A 16,860-nucleotide genomic window follows, 5' to 3' on the forward strand; every position below is an offset into this window, starting at 1 on the left:
GTTTCGCTCTTGTTACCCAGGCTGGAGTGCAATGGCGCGATCTCGGTTCACCACAACCTCCGCCTCCTGAGTAGCTGGGACTACAGACATGCGCCACCATGCCCAACTAATTTTTTGTATTTTTAATAGAGATCGGGTTTCACCTTGTTGACCAGGATGGTCTTGATCTCTTGACCTCGTGATCCACCTGTCTCGGCCTCCCAAAGTGCTGGGATTACAGGCTTGAGCCACCGTGCCTGGCTGGGGCTACAGTCTTGAAGGATCAAGAAATGGTCCAGTAGCTGAGGCGCGGGCACAGCAGGTGCACCTGCCTGGCTGAGTGTGTCCGTGTCTGAGAGTGAGGTGCTGTTTCCACCTCAGGAGAGGAGGGCTTTGCAAAGAGCTGTAACCACTAGGTCAGGTTGGGTGGATGGGGTGGTGGCCCCTCTGTCCTGCTCAGAGGACTGGACAGGCTAAGGGAGCATTGTGTTACCAATGGGGAAACAGAGGCCCAGAGGAGGACAGGGGTGAGCATATGGGAGGCCCAGGGGTCAAGGCCCAAGGGTGGGCTGCCAGAGCCCAGGTCAGGAGCGACATCGCTGGGCTACAGCCTACACTGGCATCTTGCAGCCCCTCTGACCCTGGGGGTCCTGTCTGTGGGTGCGTGGGGTCTCCTGGGGAGGAAGCAACCTACAGTCCCGCAGGCATCAGCAGGAGCAGGCTGGGGATATGGAGGTTGAGCCCCATGTTGTCCCAGAGACCCCGTAGATGCCCCAGGAACCAAGGTGAGAGCAGTGCCCAGCCCAGCCTGTGATTCTCCATGTTTATTAGGAAAAGCTTGCACAATTAATAATCAAAATCACACCGTGAAACTCATTAAAACACAGATCCAAATCACCACAAATTACTGATTTCTATGCGATGTAATGCCCAGAAGGAACCCTTGTTCCCTGCAGAAACCGTGACTCTTCAGCGGCTCGGCAGCTGGCGAGGGGATGTGGCAGTTCCCTTCTGTGTGTTTGGCTGGCTGCTGGACTGGGTGAGGGGTTGGAGGCGGGAGCCCTGTGCAGAGCGGGCTGGGGGGTGGGGGTTGGGGGTGGGGCTTCTCTCTAGCCAGGAAGAGCTGCCAGTCTAAGACAGGGAGGGAAGGGGGCATTTCCCACACTCAGCCTTGTGCCCTGGGGAGATGGCGAGACTGTCCCTCCTGCCAGAAGCTGGGGGCTCAGGAACAGCCTGCACAGTCCCCTCCTGCCCATGGGGGCCGGCATTTCCTGAGAGTGAGGGAGCCAGCCCCAGGACCTCTGAATGGGCCCCTGGGCTTTTATTGCCAGTGGCCCTGTAGTCAGTGAGGGCTGGTCCTGCCCTGCCTGTGCCTGGCAGGGTCCTGAATTTGAGGCTGGGGTCCAGGGGCTGCTCTGCCTCCCCTCAGGAAGCCCTCTGGCCCGAGCAGTCTGGGTCTGTGCTCAGCTCGTGCCACTTCCTGGCCATAGGTGGGCCAGGCCTGGTACGCTGCTGATGGGTCCCAACCACCATGCCAGTGATGTCAGCATCACATGTGGGGGCCAGGGCAGTAGGGATGAGAACTCAGGCCTGAGACGGGGCCCCCCACACCCAGCCAGCTTCTAGTACCCACCGGCCAGGAAGAGGTGAGCTTGCTGAGCCCCCGGGCTCAGGCTGTGCAGACAGCAGGGCCCACGGGGTTTTGGGGCCTATGAGAGCGGGGCTCCTCTCTGGGCCTTTCAGGAGGAAGCCATGGCCGTGTGGTGCCCCCCTCAGAGAGGGCCAGGTGGGGCCACTCTTCGCCACCCCTCTCAGGCCCACCCCAATCCCCCATCAGGACCCCTCATCAGGGCCCCTCCTGGGCACGGTCAGCTGCTCATAGGTGGGTAGGGCGCTGCTGGGCAGGAAGAGCTTGGGGTCGATGGAGCCGCCACTGCCGCAGGGCGGGGTGATGTGGGCTCCACCCTCTCTGGGGGGGCTGCTGCCGCCAGGGGGGCCGCCTCGGTGCAAGGACAGCAGCTGGTGAAGCATGTCGGTGATGAGTACCAGCCTCTGGTCCAGCTGCGTCACCTGTGGGGACAAAGGCAGACGAGAGAGTTGGTGGCAGGAGGCAGCCTCTGGGCTTGGGCTCGGGGCCGGGGAAGAGAAGGTGCCAACCGTCTCTGCTGTGTGCAGGCGGCACGCATGTGTACACCCTATGTCTGCAAGGCCCTTGGTCACGCCCATGTGTGTGTGAGGAATGTGCACGTGTGGCCACTGCAGTCCATCTCGTGCATGTCAAAGTGCCTGTGTGTCCACAGGCGTGGAGGCTCACGGTCAGGGCCCTCCTCTCCTCCTCCTGTGCCCCCTGGGGCTGGCTCAGCATCTGTGCCATATCCCTACATCACAGGGTCTGCACCAGGGACCCAGACCTGAAATATCTGTGTTTGTGGCAGCCTTTGGCTTCTGGAGGCAAGGCTTAGGGTAAGGGTCAAGGGAGGCTGGGGCCTCATCTACTCAGTCTGGAGGAGAACTGGGCAGAGGGCAGAGCTCAGCAAGGCTGGTTCATGGGCAGGGCCTCAGGTGGTTGAGAAGGCAGAGGCCTTGGGCTCTGCCTGGTGTGTAAGGGATACCTCTACTGGGCCACTTCCAGGAGGGGCTTGCAGACCCAGGGCTTGTGCCTCTGCGATGCTCTCTGCCAGGGGGTAGGGTGGGGCTGTCACCCCCCAGGCACCGCTATACCATTTCTTTAACCTGCTGGGCACTGCTATTTTCCCAGATGCCTTCTGCATCCATGCCCTGTGGCCAGGGCAGTGCCCCCCAGCGCACCCTCTGGCTAGCTATGTGCTCTTCGCCTTCTCAGGGACTGCTCTGCAGTGAGCTGCGTGTTGGGGTGGCCGTGCAGCAAAGGTGGTCAAGGCAGGACAGAGCCTGAAATGAAGCCGGCTCAGAGAGCAGGTGCTCAGAGGCCTCGCCGGGCCTCGGAGTCAACAGAAAAGCCCCAGGTGAGTGGAGAGCCAGGTGGTCTGAGAGCTCCTTGGAAGGACAGCACCGCTGGGGAATGAGGCTGGAGCCCGTCCCCAGGTGGGAAGTGGCCATCCAACCTTGATGGGGAGAGTGGGAGAGCCTGTCCGGCAGGCCAGCACCCTCAGAGCAGGTGCTGGGTGGAGCAGGGCCAACCCCAGGGCAGACCAGTGCAGGGGAGGGAGTCCAGGTTGGGGACCCCTCTCACCAGGAGGGTGGACCTGGGGCCCCAGCATGAGTGTGTCTAGTGGGGACAAACAGCTCTGATGGTGGTCACAGGAGACAGGGCTGGGCCTTCAGCCTGCAGCGTTCTTACAGGAAAGCCCCTCAGCAGCATGCTCTGTGGAGAATGAAGGAGACCCTCCCCCACCTAGGGTATCTGGTGCCTTGGAAAGGCCTAGAAGTGGTGGAGGAGGGGCAACCAGATCACACCTGATAAGGGCTGAACAGCAGAGCTGCTTCTGGGAAAAGTGTGGCTCTGCGGAAAGGCACGAAGATGACTCAGCCACAGCGTCAACCACTGGCCCTAAGGACAGGCGGCAGGCGGGAGCTGGGGCCACCTGGCTGTGCATTCTCCATGTCTGTACCCCAGGCTGCTCCGGGCAGGCCTGGCCCCTTGGGGGCCCGGCCCCCCTGCAGATCCAGCCGGAAAGGCTTGGGGCAAGGTGTGGGCCAGGGCTGGATGCTGTGCGGGTGAGACCACCCGAGGGAACATGCTGCTGAGTGTTGTGGGCACGAGCCCCGAGGTGGCCAGAGAGGGAGCAACCAGTTTGCCAGGGTCTGGGCAGGCCCAGGCCAGCTTCAGAGGCTGGGTGCTGTGGTCATCAGCCCTCCCCGCCACCATGGAGGCTGAGCAGTGTAGGGGAGAGGTGGCCAGCAGGGCACTGTGAGAGGCTGAGATGAGGGGGCTCCTGCCAGAGTGGGGCCAAGTGTCTGTCTAGAGGGCTAGGTGGGCAGCCTCCACCTGGGAGGTAGGACTGTGCCCTGCCCAGAGCACGGGCCCAGGGGACCCACTCCCAGCCCTGGGTGGAGGGGGCTGTTGGATGGAGGCTTCCAGCTCCCCTGCAGTTCTGTCTTCAGATATGGGCTGTCTGAGACACCTCTGTCCCAGGCCCAGGGGCAGGGGCACGTCCCAGGTCTGATGGTCCAGGCCAGAGGGAGCCCCATGTTTTATTTTCCCCAGATCAACCTGATGGTGTTGATGTGAAGCCCAGGCTATGTAGGAAAGGGTGCAGGGCTTCCTCGGCAAAGGGGCAGGGGCCAGGGCCCTACACCAGGCTCCCTCACAGGCAAGGACCAGCCAGCGCTTTAGTGCCCTGAAAAGCCACTTGGGGACCAGCCACAGAGGTCTACACCCCATCGCACAGATGCAGACACTGAGGCCCAGGAAGAGGGCCAGGGTCACTGCTGAGGGTACCATGGCTCCCATCTTTTCCCTGAAGTTCCTGCCCCGAGTCTCCATCTGGAGACCACGGAGCTGCCGTGGCAGGGGGAGGAGGGACACAGGGTAGGTGACAGGGAGGGAGCTGGGGACAGCAGAGGGCAGGGTGGGGCGGGGCCTCTGGGAGGGGAGACAGCCTGAGGTCTTGTTCTCGTTCACCCACACCCTGGCCCCTGTGGCTCCCGCTGTCAGCAGGCCCAGCCCTCTGAGTCCCACAACCTGCTTGTGCATGACAGGGGCATGGGAGGTTGCCCGGTCTTCAGGGTGCACAGGAGGAAACTGAGGCCCAGAGACCTATGAGACCATAGCGGATCAAAGGTGCAGCCAGCCTGGGTCTTCCAGGGCAAAGCCCAGCTTCTGTGTCCTAGGCCCACCCAGCTCCCTGGGCCCTGTATGCTGGTAGCGCTGAACGAGGTCGGCTCTGCCTGGCTTACTGTCACTAACTGCGCAGGCCCCAGCTTGGGTATCGATTGGTTTGGCATTAATTAAAGCACCAAATACATCACAGATGAACATTTGCGGTTTCATAAATTTTCACTTTACGGCACTTGAACATCTGTCCAAGCCCACATGTGCTAATGGGCATGGAGGCCTTCACAAGGGATGCTTGGGAGGGGGGCAGGGCCACGGGCAGGGTGTGCAGGCTGAGGGTGTGGCTGAGCCACCTTGGTGACAGCTCCTCCCGGCAGGGAGCCCTGGCACCGTGGAGAGAGGCACTCAGCCACCTTTGGGGTAGGGAGGCAGCCACAGGGCCACGCTCGCCTCCGACTGACACGGAAGCTCTCGCTGAAGCTGCCTGGGCCAGCATCAGCACATACCCGGCTCTGGCCGGTCCCAAGCTCACCTCAACTGCTGCCTGTGGTGCCTGGGGCTTTGAGGGGCTGGCTTTGGGTTTCTGGCCCCAGAGACATGCTCTCATGATCCTGACTGCTGGAGACAAGGCCCCGGCAGTGGGCCAGGATGTGGGCTGGAAGCCCAGGGCGGGTCCACATCTGAGGCATCAGGATGCTGCTCCCATTATGGGAAGGGCCCAGGTCTGGGCTAAGGGTGGCTCCTCTGCAGCCCCTGAGGCTCAGCTCTGACCCAAGCACTTGCCATGGCATGGGTCCCTGAAGGCTCCCACCCCCATTCTGCATAGGGTACCTTTGTCTTGCAGGCATATTTGGTTTTGGTGGTGATGCAGGAGCCTGAGAGGTACCCCGTGTGGCCGACACCGGACCCCACCCACAGGAAGGTGCATCCCGGCAGGTGCCATCGGAGAGCTGCCGCCCTTGGGGAAGGCAGTGCCTGCCCGGGGCATGGGGGCTGGCTCCCCAAGAGCTGCTGGGACAGATCAATTTTGGGGATCTCAGCCCCCGCCATTATTTGCAATTTGATAGTGATTAAAAGGCAAGGCAGACAAAAGCTGCTTTGTGCCCAGCCTGCACTCACCAAATTAATAACCATAAGATACCTATGCAGCCCTCGGAAGAAAAAAGCAATTAGAATAACAGCTAGTTAGGGAGCCCCGGGCGGCCAGCGATCAAACCCAAGGCAACGGGGATTCCTGTTTGATGTGGTTATGAATTTGTTTTCAAAAGAAAATCTTGAAAAAGAGTCTTTCAAGGGAAATTTTTGCAGAACCTGCCTGGCCTTGATCCCCGCCTAGGACCGCCAAAGGCCCCAGTCTCGTGGATGCCAGACTGGCCAGGGACAGGCAGGAGAGGCCGGGCACACCCATGGCTCCCAGGGTGGGGCTCCTGTGTTCTGCCTGGGCCACAGCTCCCCAGGGTGCAGCAAACTCACTGCTCCCTCTGGCATCCTTGTTGGGCAGTGTCTAAAGGCCAGGCAGGGCCTTCCCAGGGCTCTCTGTAGGGTCACAGAGCAAAGGTCACCTTGGCCCTCCTCCTGTCCACTCTGAGGAAGTTACTAAGCTCCCCTCACAGTGGTACCCAGAATGTTGAATACCAGGCTCTGAGCAATTGGATGCCAGCCCCGGCTCGAGCCGGGCACGAGCGGCAACAGGTCACAGCACTTGGTAGCTCATGGCAGGGTGCGGCCCATCGTGTTTGATTTTGCTTTAGTGCTTCAGTTCTTGCGTGAAAATCGACCGTGTCGCTCATGACCGAGGTTTTACTGTCGGGCCTGCTGGAACTTGCTGTGCTGTGGCCAGTGTGAGATGGCCTCAGAGCCTGGCACACCACTGCCGGGCCTTGGGCACACAGGCTGGCCGGGGCATGACACCTCCTCGAGGGAGTGTGCAGCAGCCTTCTTGCCGTCTGATCCTGCCACTGCTGCTTCCTGGTTGGGTGACCTTGGGCGAGTCACTTTGCTTCTCTGAACCTCAGTTTCCCTGCCTATAAAGTGGGGGTGGCTGCAGCCCCTTCCCCAGGAGGATGCTGCGGGGATCAAGCAGCCTGACACACGAGGACACCAGGGACAGCGTGGAGCTTGGTGCCTGGCGAGACACCTGGCGACCATGATCATTAGGGAGTGCTCCAGTGCGCACATACAGTCACACATGTGTGCCTGGCAGCTGGGGCCAAAGGAGCATTGTCGTGCACACGGGAGGCATGCCGGGTGAGTCTGCACATGTGTGCCTGTGGCTCTAGAGTGTGGGAGACTGTGCACGAATGTGAGGACCACCTGTGGTGGTTTTGCACAATTCCCTTCACTTCCCATCAGGTTCTTCTCTGAGTTGCCCAAGGGTGCACCTGCCTGTGCCCCCAGGCCCCTGGGCCTTTGCATGTGCTATGGCAGTGAGCAGCCCCCGCCCCCCTCACAGGAGTTGGAGTGCTGCTGGGACAAGCGGCAAGTCCCACAGCAGGGGTGCGTGGGCTGGTGCCAGGGGTCCTCTCCCAAAGGGGAGACAGATGGCACTGACTCTGGGACCCATGGTCACCCACATACCAGCTGCTCCACCTGTCCCCTGCAGCCCTCGACTGGGCAGTGTCCAAGCTGGGTGAGTCTTGACCCAGAAAGTCAAGCACAATGTGGCAGCCACTGTGCAAGGGCTTGGGACTGGCGCTCATGGAGGGGCTGAATTGGCAGGCACTGAGCTGAGCTGAGTGTGTCTGCTCAGGCTGCAGACCACAGCCTTGTCCTCGCTGCCATCCCTGGTATCTTGCTGTTGTCTGCCGAGCAGCCAGAAGAAGCCCTGCTGAAGCTGGGGACCCACACCACTCATGGTCAGTTATATCCCCAGCATGTCCTTGGCACAGCACGACCACATGGTGGAGGCCTGGTCGGCACCACCCCAGCACCCTTCCTGGGGCTGCAGCTGCCAGGCTGGCCCTTGCAGACCACCCCCCAGGAGCGGGGTTGCTTCCCTCTGAGAGAGGGCCAGGATGATGAAAGACCTTTCCCCCTGCCGCCGACACCTGCTTTTGCCAGCCCCTGCCCACCGACCATGCTTGGCCTCCCGAGGGCCTCAGGGGCGCCACGTCCCTGGCTGACCGCTGTGGGAGATTCTCAGGACCATCACACACAACTCTGGTTCCCTTGCTGGGACCTCTGCGAGGGCTTCCCATCAGCTATTTGCTTTCCCCAAGGGCTCCGAGGCATGCCGCCCAACAGCCTGGAAGGTTATCGTGTCCCAGCGGGAGCTCATTCCCTGCAAGCCGGCCCGAATCCTGCACCCACAGGGTGTGACCGACTACTCAGGCTCCCTGTGTGCACCTGGTGTCTGTGGCTCTCTGGTCTGGAGTGTGTGCTCTGAGCCTACTCCCAACGGCCCTTGCCCAGGCTGGCGGCATCTTCTGCCTGGACTGTCACAACCCCCTCGCCGTGTGGCTGTGCCCCCAACCCGTCCCCACGTGTTCCAGGCAGCAGCCAGACTGAGTTTTCCCTCCCGCGATGATTTGCCAAATTCCCCTGCAGAATTCCCACTGCACTGGGAGTAAAACCCAGTCTCCTGTGTGTCTCCTCCACTGGCCCCTCCCCAGCACTGAGTGTGACCATGTTGGTCGAGCACTGGGGCCTTTGCCCCCGCTGTTCCCTCGGCCTGGAACACCGTCCTCTGCTGCTTTGTGTAACCTTAGCTCAAAATCCTGGGTGGCCTCCCTCGTGTCTGTCCCCACGGCCCTCACCCTCCCAGAGATGGCCTGGTTATTGATCTCCTCGCTTGCTGTTTTGCCACCAGCTGGAGGCCCAGCTCTAGGCCACGCGGTCACCATCTCAATTCCAGACAGTCTCCCAGAGCCTGGAGCCTAGAAGGTGCCCAGTAAATACGTGGAGTTGGTGCTGCACAAATATCTGTTGAATCAGTAAATGAGGCCCTGGCCAATTTCCTGGGGCGCCAAGGCTGGCGTGAAGGGGTACAAGCCCCCTACGCCCACTCCCTCCTAGGGCGGGTGCTCAGCAAAGATGAGCTTTTTCGTGTTCACTGATTTGTAAGGACTCTGCACGTCAAGGAGACGTCAAGTACGCATCACACACGTTTTTCCCCAGTGTACTATTTGTCTTATGAGTGGGTTTATGGCATTTGGTGTTTTTTTTGCTTTGTCACACAGAGGTTTTATGTTTTCAGGTTTTCATGTGGTCAAAGCCATCCATCTTTTCCTTTCTGCCTTCTGACCCTGTGCGTGCTGGGAAGGGCCTCCTCCGTTCCAATGCCAAAACGTTGTTCCTAACACTTTCCTGATTTGTGTTTTACCCTTAAATCTTTGGATCACATGGGATTGATTCTGACCTGAAGGCTTACTTTTGTGGGTTATCCTCTTGATACCCCACCATTTACGGAATGAGCTACCCTTTCCCCACTGGATTAGGATGTCCGTTTTGTATATCATGGACCCTGAGCAACACAAGTCCACTTCAACATGGATTTTCTTCCTCCTCTGGCACCGAGATGGTAACAGCCACTCCTCCTCCTCCTCCTCAGCCAAATCAACATGAAGATGATGAGGACGGAGACCTTCACGATGATCTGCTTACACCGAGTGTCTTTTCTCTTCCTTATGACTGGCTTAACGTTGCTTCTCTAGCTTACTTTATTGTAATATGTGTAGCATACAAATATGTGTTAATTGACTGTTTATGTTACTGGAAGGGCTTCCAGTCAACGGGAGGCTATTAGTGAAGTTTCTGGGCAGTCAAAACTTATACTCGGGCTTTCGCCTGGGCAGATCGGAGGTCGGTGCCCCAGCCCTGTGCTCCTCGAGGGTCGACAGCACAAAGTTCCCACGAGTCTTCCTGTACTGTGGAGACTACACGGATCTGCTCTAACGAACACTCTTGTACACGCTTTGATGCTGGCAGCCAGGGCCCTGCTCTCTGGAGGTGAGAGACGACAGGCTCATCCTGGTGTCCAGCGGGGGAGTGGCAAGGGCAGCCGGAACCCACCCTCTCCCAGGCGACCTCATAACCTCTCTTTGCATCTCCCTGGTCAGAGAGGTCTTGCTCCTCTGCTGAGAACTTGGAGAAGCCCCCTTTGTACCCTGAACAAACAACGGAGTCTGTATCGTGGCTGTGAGAGCCAAGGGATCCCAGCCCCTGCTGCCTCCCCTCCCCCAGCTGGCTCCAGCCACCGGGGCCTCCCCTCTCTTCCTCTTGGCCAGGCCAGCTTCCTGGATTCTCCCTCGGCTCAGCCCTCACCTCGTCACAGCCCCCAGGGGTCTGTGTGTGCCGTATCCGCTGACGCGAGCCGGTGCCACGTGGCCTCATGCTCCTGGACGCTCAGCCACCCCCCTCCCTCTCTGCATCTGGGTTGGGGCTGACATTTGTGCCAGAGACGGAGCTGTCACATCCACAGTCTCGCAGCCCTTCGGAGGCTGCTCTGTGCGGACATTTGTGTCAACTTCAGGGTGGCGACAGAGATCATGGAGTCAGTGGCAGAGCTGGGGGGGAGGGCCCACGTGGCACACCACTTTCTGGGTGGCATTAGAGCCCCTTTGCCCTCTTCTCTTGGAAGGGGCCTGGGCAGCGAGGCTCAGGGGCACACAGAGGCTAGGGAGCTGCCTTGCTGCCCAGCAGGTGGGCAGGGGTGGGGAAGCCCCAGGCTGGGATGGGTGGCTCGAGACTCTCAGGGCCTGGCCCATCTCTAGCCTGGCCTCAGGAGCGTCCTACTGGCAGATGCCAGGCGGGGACCGCTCTGTCTGAGAGCTGGGGCAGCTGCCCACCTGCCCACTTAGCACAACCCCGGGTAGGGCTGGTTCCACTGATCGCTGTTTGGGGGCCAGGCCGGCGGGAATGTAGGGCAGGCTGCAGAAAGGCTCTGGAGGCCCAGGAGCGGTGTTTGTGCTGGCGGCGGGCACAGGCCCCAGCTGCATTTCATTCTCTGCGCCGCCTCCTGAGCTGCCCCCTCTGGCGAGCCCTCAGAGGCCTGGAAGCCAGGGGACGCCAGGCAGAACACTTTGTTCCGGGAGCCAGCGAGCGCTCTGCAGCCTCAGCCAAACCCCAGCCCAGCCACGGGGGCAGGTGGGCAGCAGGAGTAGGGGCTGCCTGGCCGCTCGTGCGTCACGGCTCCAGGTCTGCCCTCATCGGCCCTGCTGCCCGCACATCATCTCCTACCCTGGGCCCTCAACCACTTCCTGGGCACTCTGGGACCCCCGAGTGCAGCAGCCCCTAGGCCCCAGCAATGCCCCATGCCATCCCCAGAAAACCACAAGCAAACCTAGCTCCCTTGGGGCCAGAGACACACTTCATCTCTCCTCCTTCTCCAGCCCTGCAGGGTGGCCCCATTCCACTGGAACTCAGACCCCAGTCATGGGCTCCAACCCCCAGTGGCTCTGGATCAATGTGAGTCCCCTCCCAACCCTGTGGTCTGGCCCAGCCCCCACCCTGGGCCTCACCCTCCAGCCTGCTTCCCTGCGCCCCGGCCCCCAGCCTCAAGCCTGCTTTCTTCTTTCTGCACGGCGTTTCATGCACATCCAGGTGCCCGACCAGCATGTGAACATTTTGCACCTGTCCCCGATCCTGCCTGTGGACGTGAGCCACGTGAGGTCAGTCTGGCTTCCTGAGGTAGGGCCCACACCTGAACCGCCCTTGGCATGCCCCAGATATTCTTGAATTCGGCCGGGACATTTCTGCCCCGGCTCCCTCAGGCTGTCCCAAGTTGCCACCATTTTTCTCTAAGACGGAGGCCTCTGGGGCCTGTAACCCCCTCTTCTTCCCAGCAACCAGAGAAAGCAATTGCCACTGCTGATCTCCCCACCACAATGTCCCCTCTCTGGGTGAGGACACTCGAGGCTTCCCCACTATTCTTGGGATACAGACATGGTGCTGGGCTTGGCCGAGGGTCCCTCAATTCGGGCCCCTGTAGAACCCTGGGCACTACACTCCTTGCCTCAGGCCCCCTGGGCACTGCTCTCTTCATCTTGGGCCCCTATAGCACCCTGGGCATTGCCCTCCTCACCTCAGTCCCCCTGGGCACTGCCCTCCTCATGCCAGAGCCAGTTTCCTCAGGTTCCTAGCTCAGGACTGTCACATGGGCTGGCCCTGTCTCTGGGAGCACCCACCCCTCTCCTTAGCACCCAGGCCCTTCTCATTCTCTGGGCCCCAGCTGAGGGTCTCCCTGGTGAGGCCTCCACCTCTGCCTTCCTGGTCTGGCTGTGGCCACTTCCCTGCCCTCCATCCCCCATCAATGTCTGCCTGGTTCCTAGTGGTGATGTTTGCTTCTCAGAGGCCGCCTCCCTGACGGCAGGCGGGCAGCTAACGGTTCAATGGCCTCTCGTTTGCTGGGTGACCCTGGGCCTCGGTCACTTCTCCAGCAGGGAGGGGCCGGCGAGCCCATTCTGTGGCACAACACAGCCTGGGGGCTCAGGCCAGGGCGTGTCTGGGAACGGAGACTGTGCGAGGGGCAGGCTTTCCCGGGCCCCCGGCCACTCCCTGGGCCTGACGGGAAGGGCGAAGCGGAAGGATGAGGCCCCTGGTCCCCAGTTCCCTGGGCACCACCAAGAGTCCTCTGACCACCTCCCTGGCCCCCAACACTGGCCACGCCCACAGCCTGCTGTGTTTTCTCTCCACCCAGGCCTCTCCCAGGGCACCCTGCGCTGTCCCTGCTGGCTGAAGACTATGTTCTCTCTCTGGACGCTCAAGACGCTCCCCAGGGTGCTCCCAAACATGCACGCTCTGTGAGCCTCTTCCTTGGCCCCACCCGCCCCACCCCACCCATCCCCAGGAGAGGGCCGCCGTGCCTGGAGCCCCCAGCCCATGGGCTCTGCTCTGCTGGGTTGCTTGTCCTCCTTAACCCTTTCTGCAAACGCCTTACACACTTGTTTCAAAATTAGTCTGTGCACAGGGTTTTTCATGATGTAAGTACCCTATGAAGACATTCTCCTGCTAAAGACACTTCAAAGACACATCCTGGTCTCACCTGCCCCATTCTCCTCTAGGGCCTCCCTTCCAGGTGGGCAGCTGAGGGGTCTGATGTTTCTTCTTCTAGCAACTTCAATGCGCACCTCGAGCCCCGTCCTGCCTGGTGAGTGGGGTTTAGCACGTGTGAAGTGAGACGTGACGTGACGTGACACACACGTGGCTCTCCACTGCTTGTTTTCATGTGACTTGTGTGTGGAGGCTGCATGTGGAATCACGTGGACAGTGCTCGCTGCTAGGGTGGCTGTGCAGCCCCCCTTCCTGCAGGGACTGCTGGTGGACGTGGAGGCTGAGGGCTCCACAGGCCATGGAGGGGTCTCTCTTCACAGGGCCCCTCTTCTGGGGAGCTTGGTGGCAGTGGCCAGGCCACGCTCTCCCACCCCCTCCTGCTGGAGTGCAGTTCGGCCTTACCCTCTTCTACCTCCCGGCTGAAACGCCACCAGGTTTCCCCATGGATGGACAGACGGATGGGTGGGCCTCCCTGCACCTGCTCTGTGGGTGTGGGGGCTCCTGCTCAGCAGCAGTTTCCAGAGCCTTCTTTCTGATCCTTTTCCCAAGCCCCCCCTCTTTGAATCTGGGGTGCTCTACCTGATCCACCCCCTCATTTCTAAAGATTTCAGCCACTGGTACTGTCCCTTTCCCTCAGAACTGCCTTTGTGACACTCTGCCACCCCTCTGCCTCGTGGTCTTGTCCTTACCTGCTGCTAAAGGTCCTGATCCCTACCCCTGCCACGCCATGGGGCACCACATACTGGGGCATCCTTGGGAGCAGCTCTGTCCCTTCCCAACGGTGGGTTTCCCCACAGACTTTGATTCACCTCCTGTGACTCCGACTCCCATCTGTCCCCAACCCCCGGGATCGCTGACCACACCCAAGCACCCTGTCACTGCCCTGTCACCTGCTTACGCCACGCAGTGCTCTCCTGACCCCAGTCTTGCTGTCTCAACCCCATGGGGCTTCCCGTCACTCCCAAACACCGAAGGCTGATTCCTCTGCCACCACCTCCATGAGGAAGGCTCTTCCTCTTCCCAGGCCACCCCTTTCCTCCTTTAAGTAATCACTTACGGCCCTTTCCAGAGTCCTCCCTGCACCCTTTCTAAAGACACCCCTGCCCCATCGTGCTGTAGGCTCCTGCCTTGCTTTTCTCTCGGGCCCTTGTTGCTGTGGTGCTTTGTTCTCTGTCTCTGCCATGGCAGGGGTCAGTTCCCTGAGGGGGGGGCTTCTGCCCTTTCTGTACCAGTGCCTGGCACGTAGTAGGTGTTCAATAAAGACTTGCAGGATGAGCCGTATGAAGAATAGTCACCAGAGGCCAGAAATGTCTAGAGCTCTGCTGGTAGGGTGACTGGCTGAGGGGCTTGGCCTGTGTGTGTGTGTGTGTGCGCACGCGTGTGCGTGTATGTGTGCATGTGCGTGTGCAGGTGTACATGTGTGAGTCGGGGTTTATATGCAGGCATCCACATGAGACATGCTGGGTTCTGTGCTGGGTGTGAGGAATATGGGAGCAGAACCTCAGGAATGTGGCAGAGACTCCACTTTCCTGATGTTTGGAAGGGGCCAAACACCTGGGGTGCAGGGGGACAGCAGCCAGGTGCCACCGGCCACCCCAGCCCCAAGGAGCCCTGCCCACTCTCCAGGTGCCTGGATGTCCATCCTCACTGCTGTTCCTGCTTCAGGCCAGGCCTGGAGACAGAGGCCCCATGACAGCCAGGGCCGGGCTGCAGCTGTGCTGACCCAGACAGGCGGGCAGCCCCCGGGCCCCCGGGCCTACACCCAGGACAGGGCCGCCCTCCCTCCCCCGCTCCTGGCTCCCACTACGAGGACAGGATTCCCTGAATTCAGCTCCCCCGAGGCTGGGGCCAGGTTGGAGTCCAGGCCTGGGGGCTCTGGGCTGGGGTCCCAGATGAGGGCTGGGCGGCCAGGCTTGGAATCTGGAATCTGGCCCCATTCGTGGCATCCGCAGGAGCCCCATGGGGAGGGAGACCTGGGTTGGACTTCAACCAGCTGGGGCTGGATTCCTGCCCCAAACCTGCTTTCCCGGGGCAGCCAAGGGATGCTTCCCACTGCTGGGCCCAGCCTGGCTCTGCCTGGCATTTGAGGCCCAGCTGGGGCTTCAGGACATCTCCCGAACTCACAGATACGAGGATACCCTTCCAAGCCCATTCCCTCACCTGGCAGGGCCCTGACACCCACACCCTCCCATGCCCTTCCTCCCACCAACATCAAGTGCCTCTCTGCCTCTACTAGCAAGTCTCTGAGATGGGGAACTCAGGACCTCTCAGGGTGCCCAGCTCTGGTGCTCTCTGTGTTGAGGGAGCTGGGGTGGCTCCCAGAACACCTTGGAGACAGGTTCTTGGAGGCAGGACCAGAGGCTGGCAGTGGATGGTGTGCCTGGAGGCCTTGAGGGGGAGGCATGATGGTGAGACCCAGGCTGCAGGACTCTCCCTGGCTCTCCAGCTCCGGAGAACAAGGGACCTGCTGGAGCCCTGACTCTCTGCACCCCACGAGCCTGAGTGTTGCTTTCCACCTCCATAGTCTTAGCATTGCTGCCGCCGCCTCCCGCTTTGCCCCGGCTCTGCCCACCTTCCCCAGCCAGTGCCTGCTCAGCCTCGTCACTGCCCCTGGGCACCCTCCATGGTCTGTTCCACCTGGACACGTGGCCCTGAGGGGCACACTCCCATGCCATATGCCATGTCACGCACCTTGCTGCTCCACATGCTACACAACCAGCCCCAGCCCCGGCCATGCCATGTGCCTCACCGTGGGCTATACCACACCCCCACCAGGCTACACACAGCCACGCCAGGCACAGCAGGCACTAAGACTGTCCTGTATGAACACAGCTGTGTGTGCAGGGGTACCCCAGCCCCTGCCCATGCCTCCCTGGAGCCAGCCTCTGGCGGTACTCCTTGTGGCTAAGTGGGGTGCTGCTGGCCCCAGCCCCTGCTGCTGACAGTCTGGGAATGGGATGAGAAGGTGGGGGAGCAGGGTGGGCGGGCAGGAAGTTGCTGGGGCTCCCGGCCAGGCCCCGAGCACTCCAGCCCCATCTGGATCTATTTGGCAGGCTCTGTTCCCCTCTGCTCTGCAGCCTGTCGGATCGGCCCCTGGCGCTGGATGCTCTGGCCTTCCCCCATTGGCTGGCCCACCTTCCCCACCACTGCCTCAGTCCCACCTCAGGGCACGTGCCCCCACATTCCTGCTGCTGGTCCCGGCGGGCTGCATGGTCCCCAGCTTAGGCCCTGCCAGGTGCAGACATGGGACCTGGTGTTTGGTCACCTCTCTGAACCTCCATTTTGCTTCCACAAGACAGGAACCGCCCACCCCGGAACCCAGCTTCTTGCCTCTCAGGGGTGCTTGGGGACCCCTGCCTTTGAGGCTGGCTCCCAGGTCCACATGCCTGGGGCCGACCTGGGGCCTGACAGCTGCGCCCAGGTGCCCACCCTAAGGCTGAGACCCCCCACATCTATGCAGTCTTCACAGAGGTCCCCAGTCGGGGGAGGACTCAGCTCCAGGGTGCTGGCCGGCTTAGCCGTCCTTACCCCTCCACTCTGCCACTGTCTTCAGAAGTCCACAGGCCTCCCGTCCCTCAGGGAAGCAGGGAGGGGCTGTGTCCTCTGCCCTACTGCATGGGCCTCCCACAGGGCCTTTGCTCATGGCCCAGGCTCCAGAGGCACCCAGGCACCCCTGCCCCACAGGTCCTCCCACCCCACAGCCCTCCTAGCTGTGAGACAGCCACGCATGACGCTACCAACCTCTCATTCCCTGGTCTGGCAGGCAGTCCCTGGGCACCAGCCTGCCCTGAGCAGGGGACAGTGGCTGTGACAGACAGACATCTGTCTCCAATTGGGAGGAGGCTAGTGTGTCTGGGTCACTCTGAGGGAGAGGGGAGGGACCAGGCCAAAGTGGGCAAGTGGAGGGAAGCCCCAGAGCTCAGCAGGGCCTCTGCCCCTCGGAGCGCTGGCCAGGCCCTACGGACCACAGTGGTGGCAGCCACCTTCTTCATACACTGTGACCTTGGACAGCCCCTGCCTGACCATGGTCTCCTCCTGCCTTGGGGAGCATCAGCCCCATCCCTGCCTTTCACCCCATGGCTGGGTGGCTCAGTGATGCCATCAGCAACCTTCACACAGGGCCTGCCCGGAGCAAC

At 61.1% G+C, this 16,860-nt stretch overlaps 1 protein-coding gene across 3 annotated transcripts in view; it reads right to left on the reverse strand.

The window, feature by feature from the left end:
- Nucleotides 1-788: 788 nt before the first annotated feature.
- KCNQ1 (potassium voltage-gated channel subfamily Q member 1) overlaps nucleotides 789-16,860 on the reverse strand; it is a 403,111-nt gene continuing 387,039 nt past the window's right edge. For all 3 annotated transcript variants that reach the window (XM_078341766.1, XM_035263711.3, XM_003734333.6), the window contains one exon: nucleotides 789-2,049. In XM_078341766.1, the coding sequence (XP_078197892.1) occupies nucleotides 1,813-2,049 (237 nt within the window). In that variant the 3' untranslated portion in view covers nucleotides 789-1,812. The remainder of the gene's footprint in view (nucleotides 2,050-16,860) is intronic.

The sequence above is a fragment of the Callithrix jacchus genome, chromosome 10, assembly GCF_049354715.1.
Source record: "Callithrix jacchus isolate 240 chromosome 10, calJac240_pri, whole genome shotgun sequence".
NCBI classification, from domain to species: domain Eukaryota; kingdom Metazoa; phylum Chordata; class Mammalia; order Primates; family Cebidae; genus Callithrix; species Callithrix jacchus.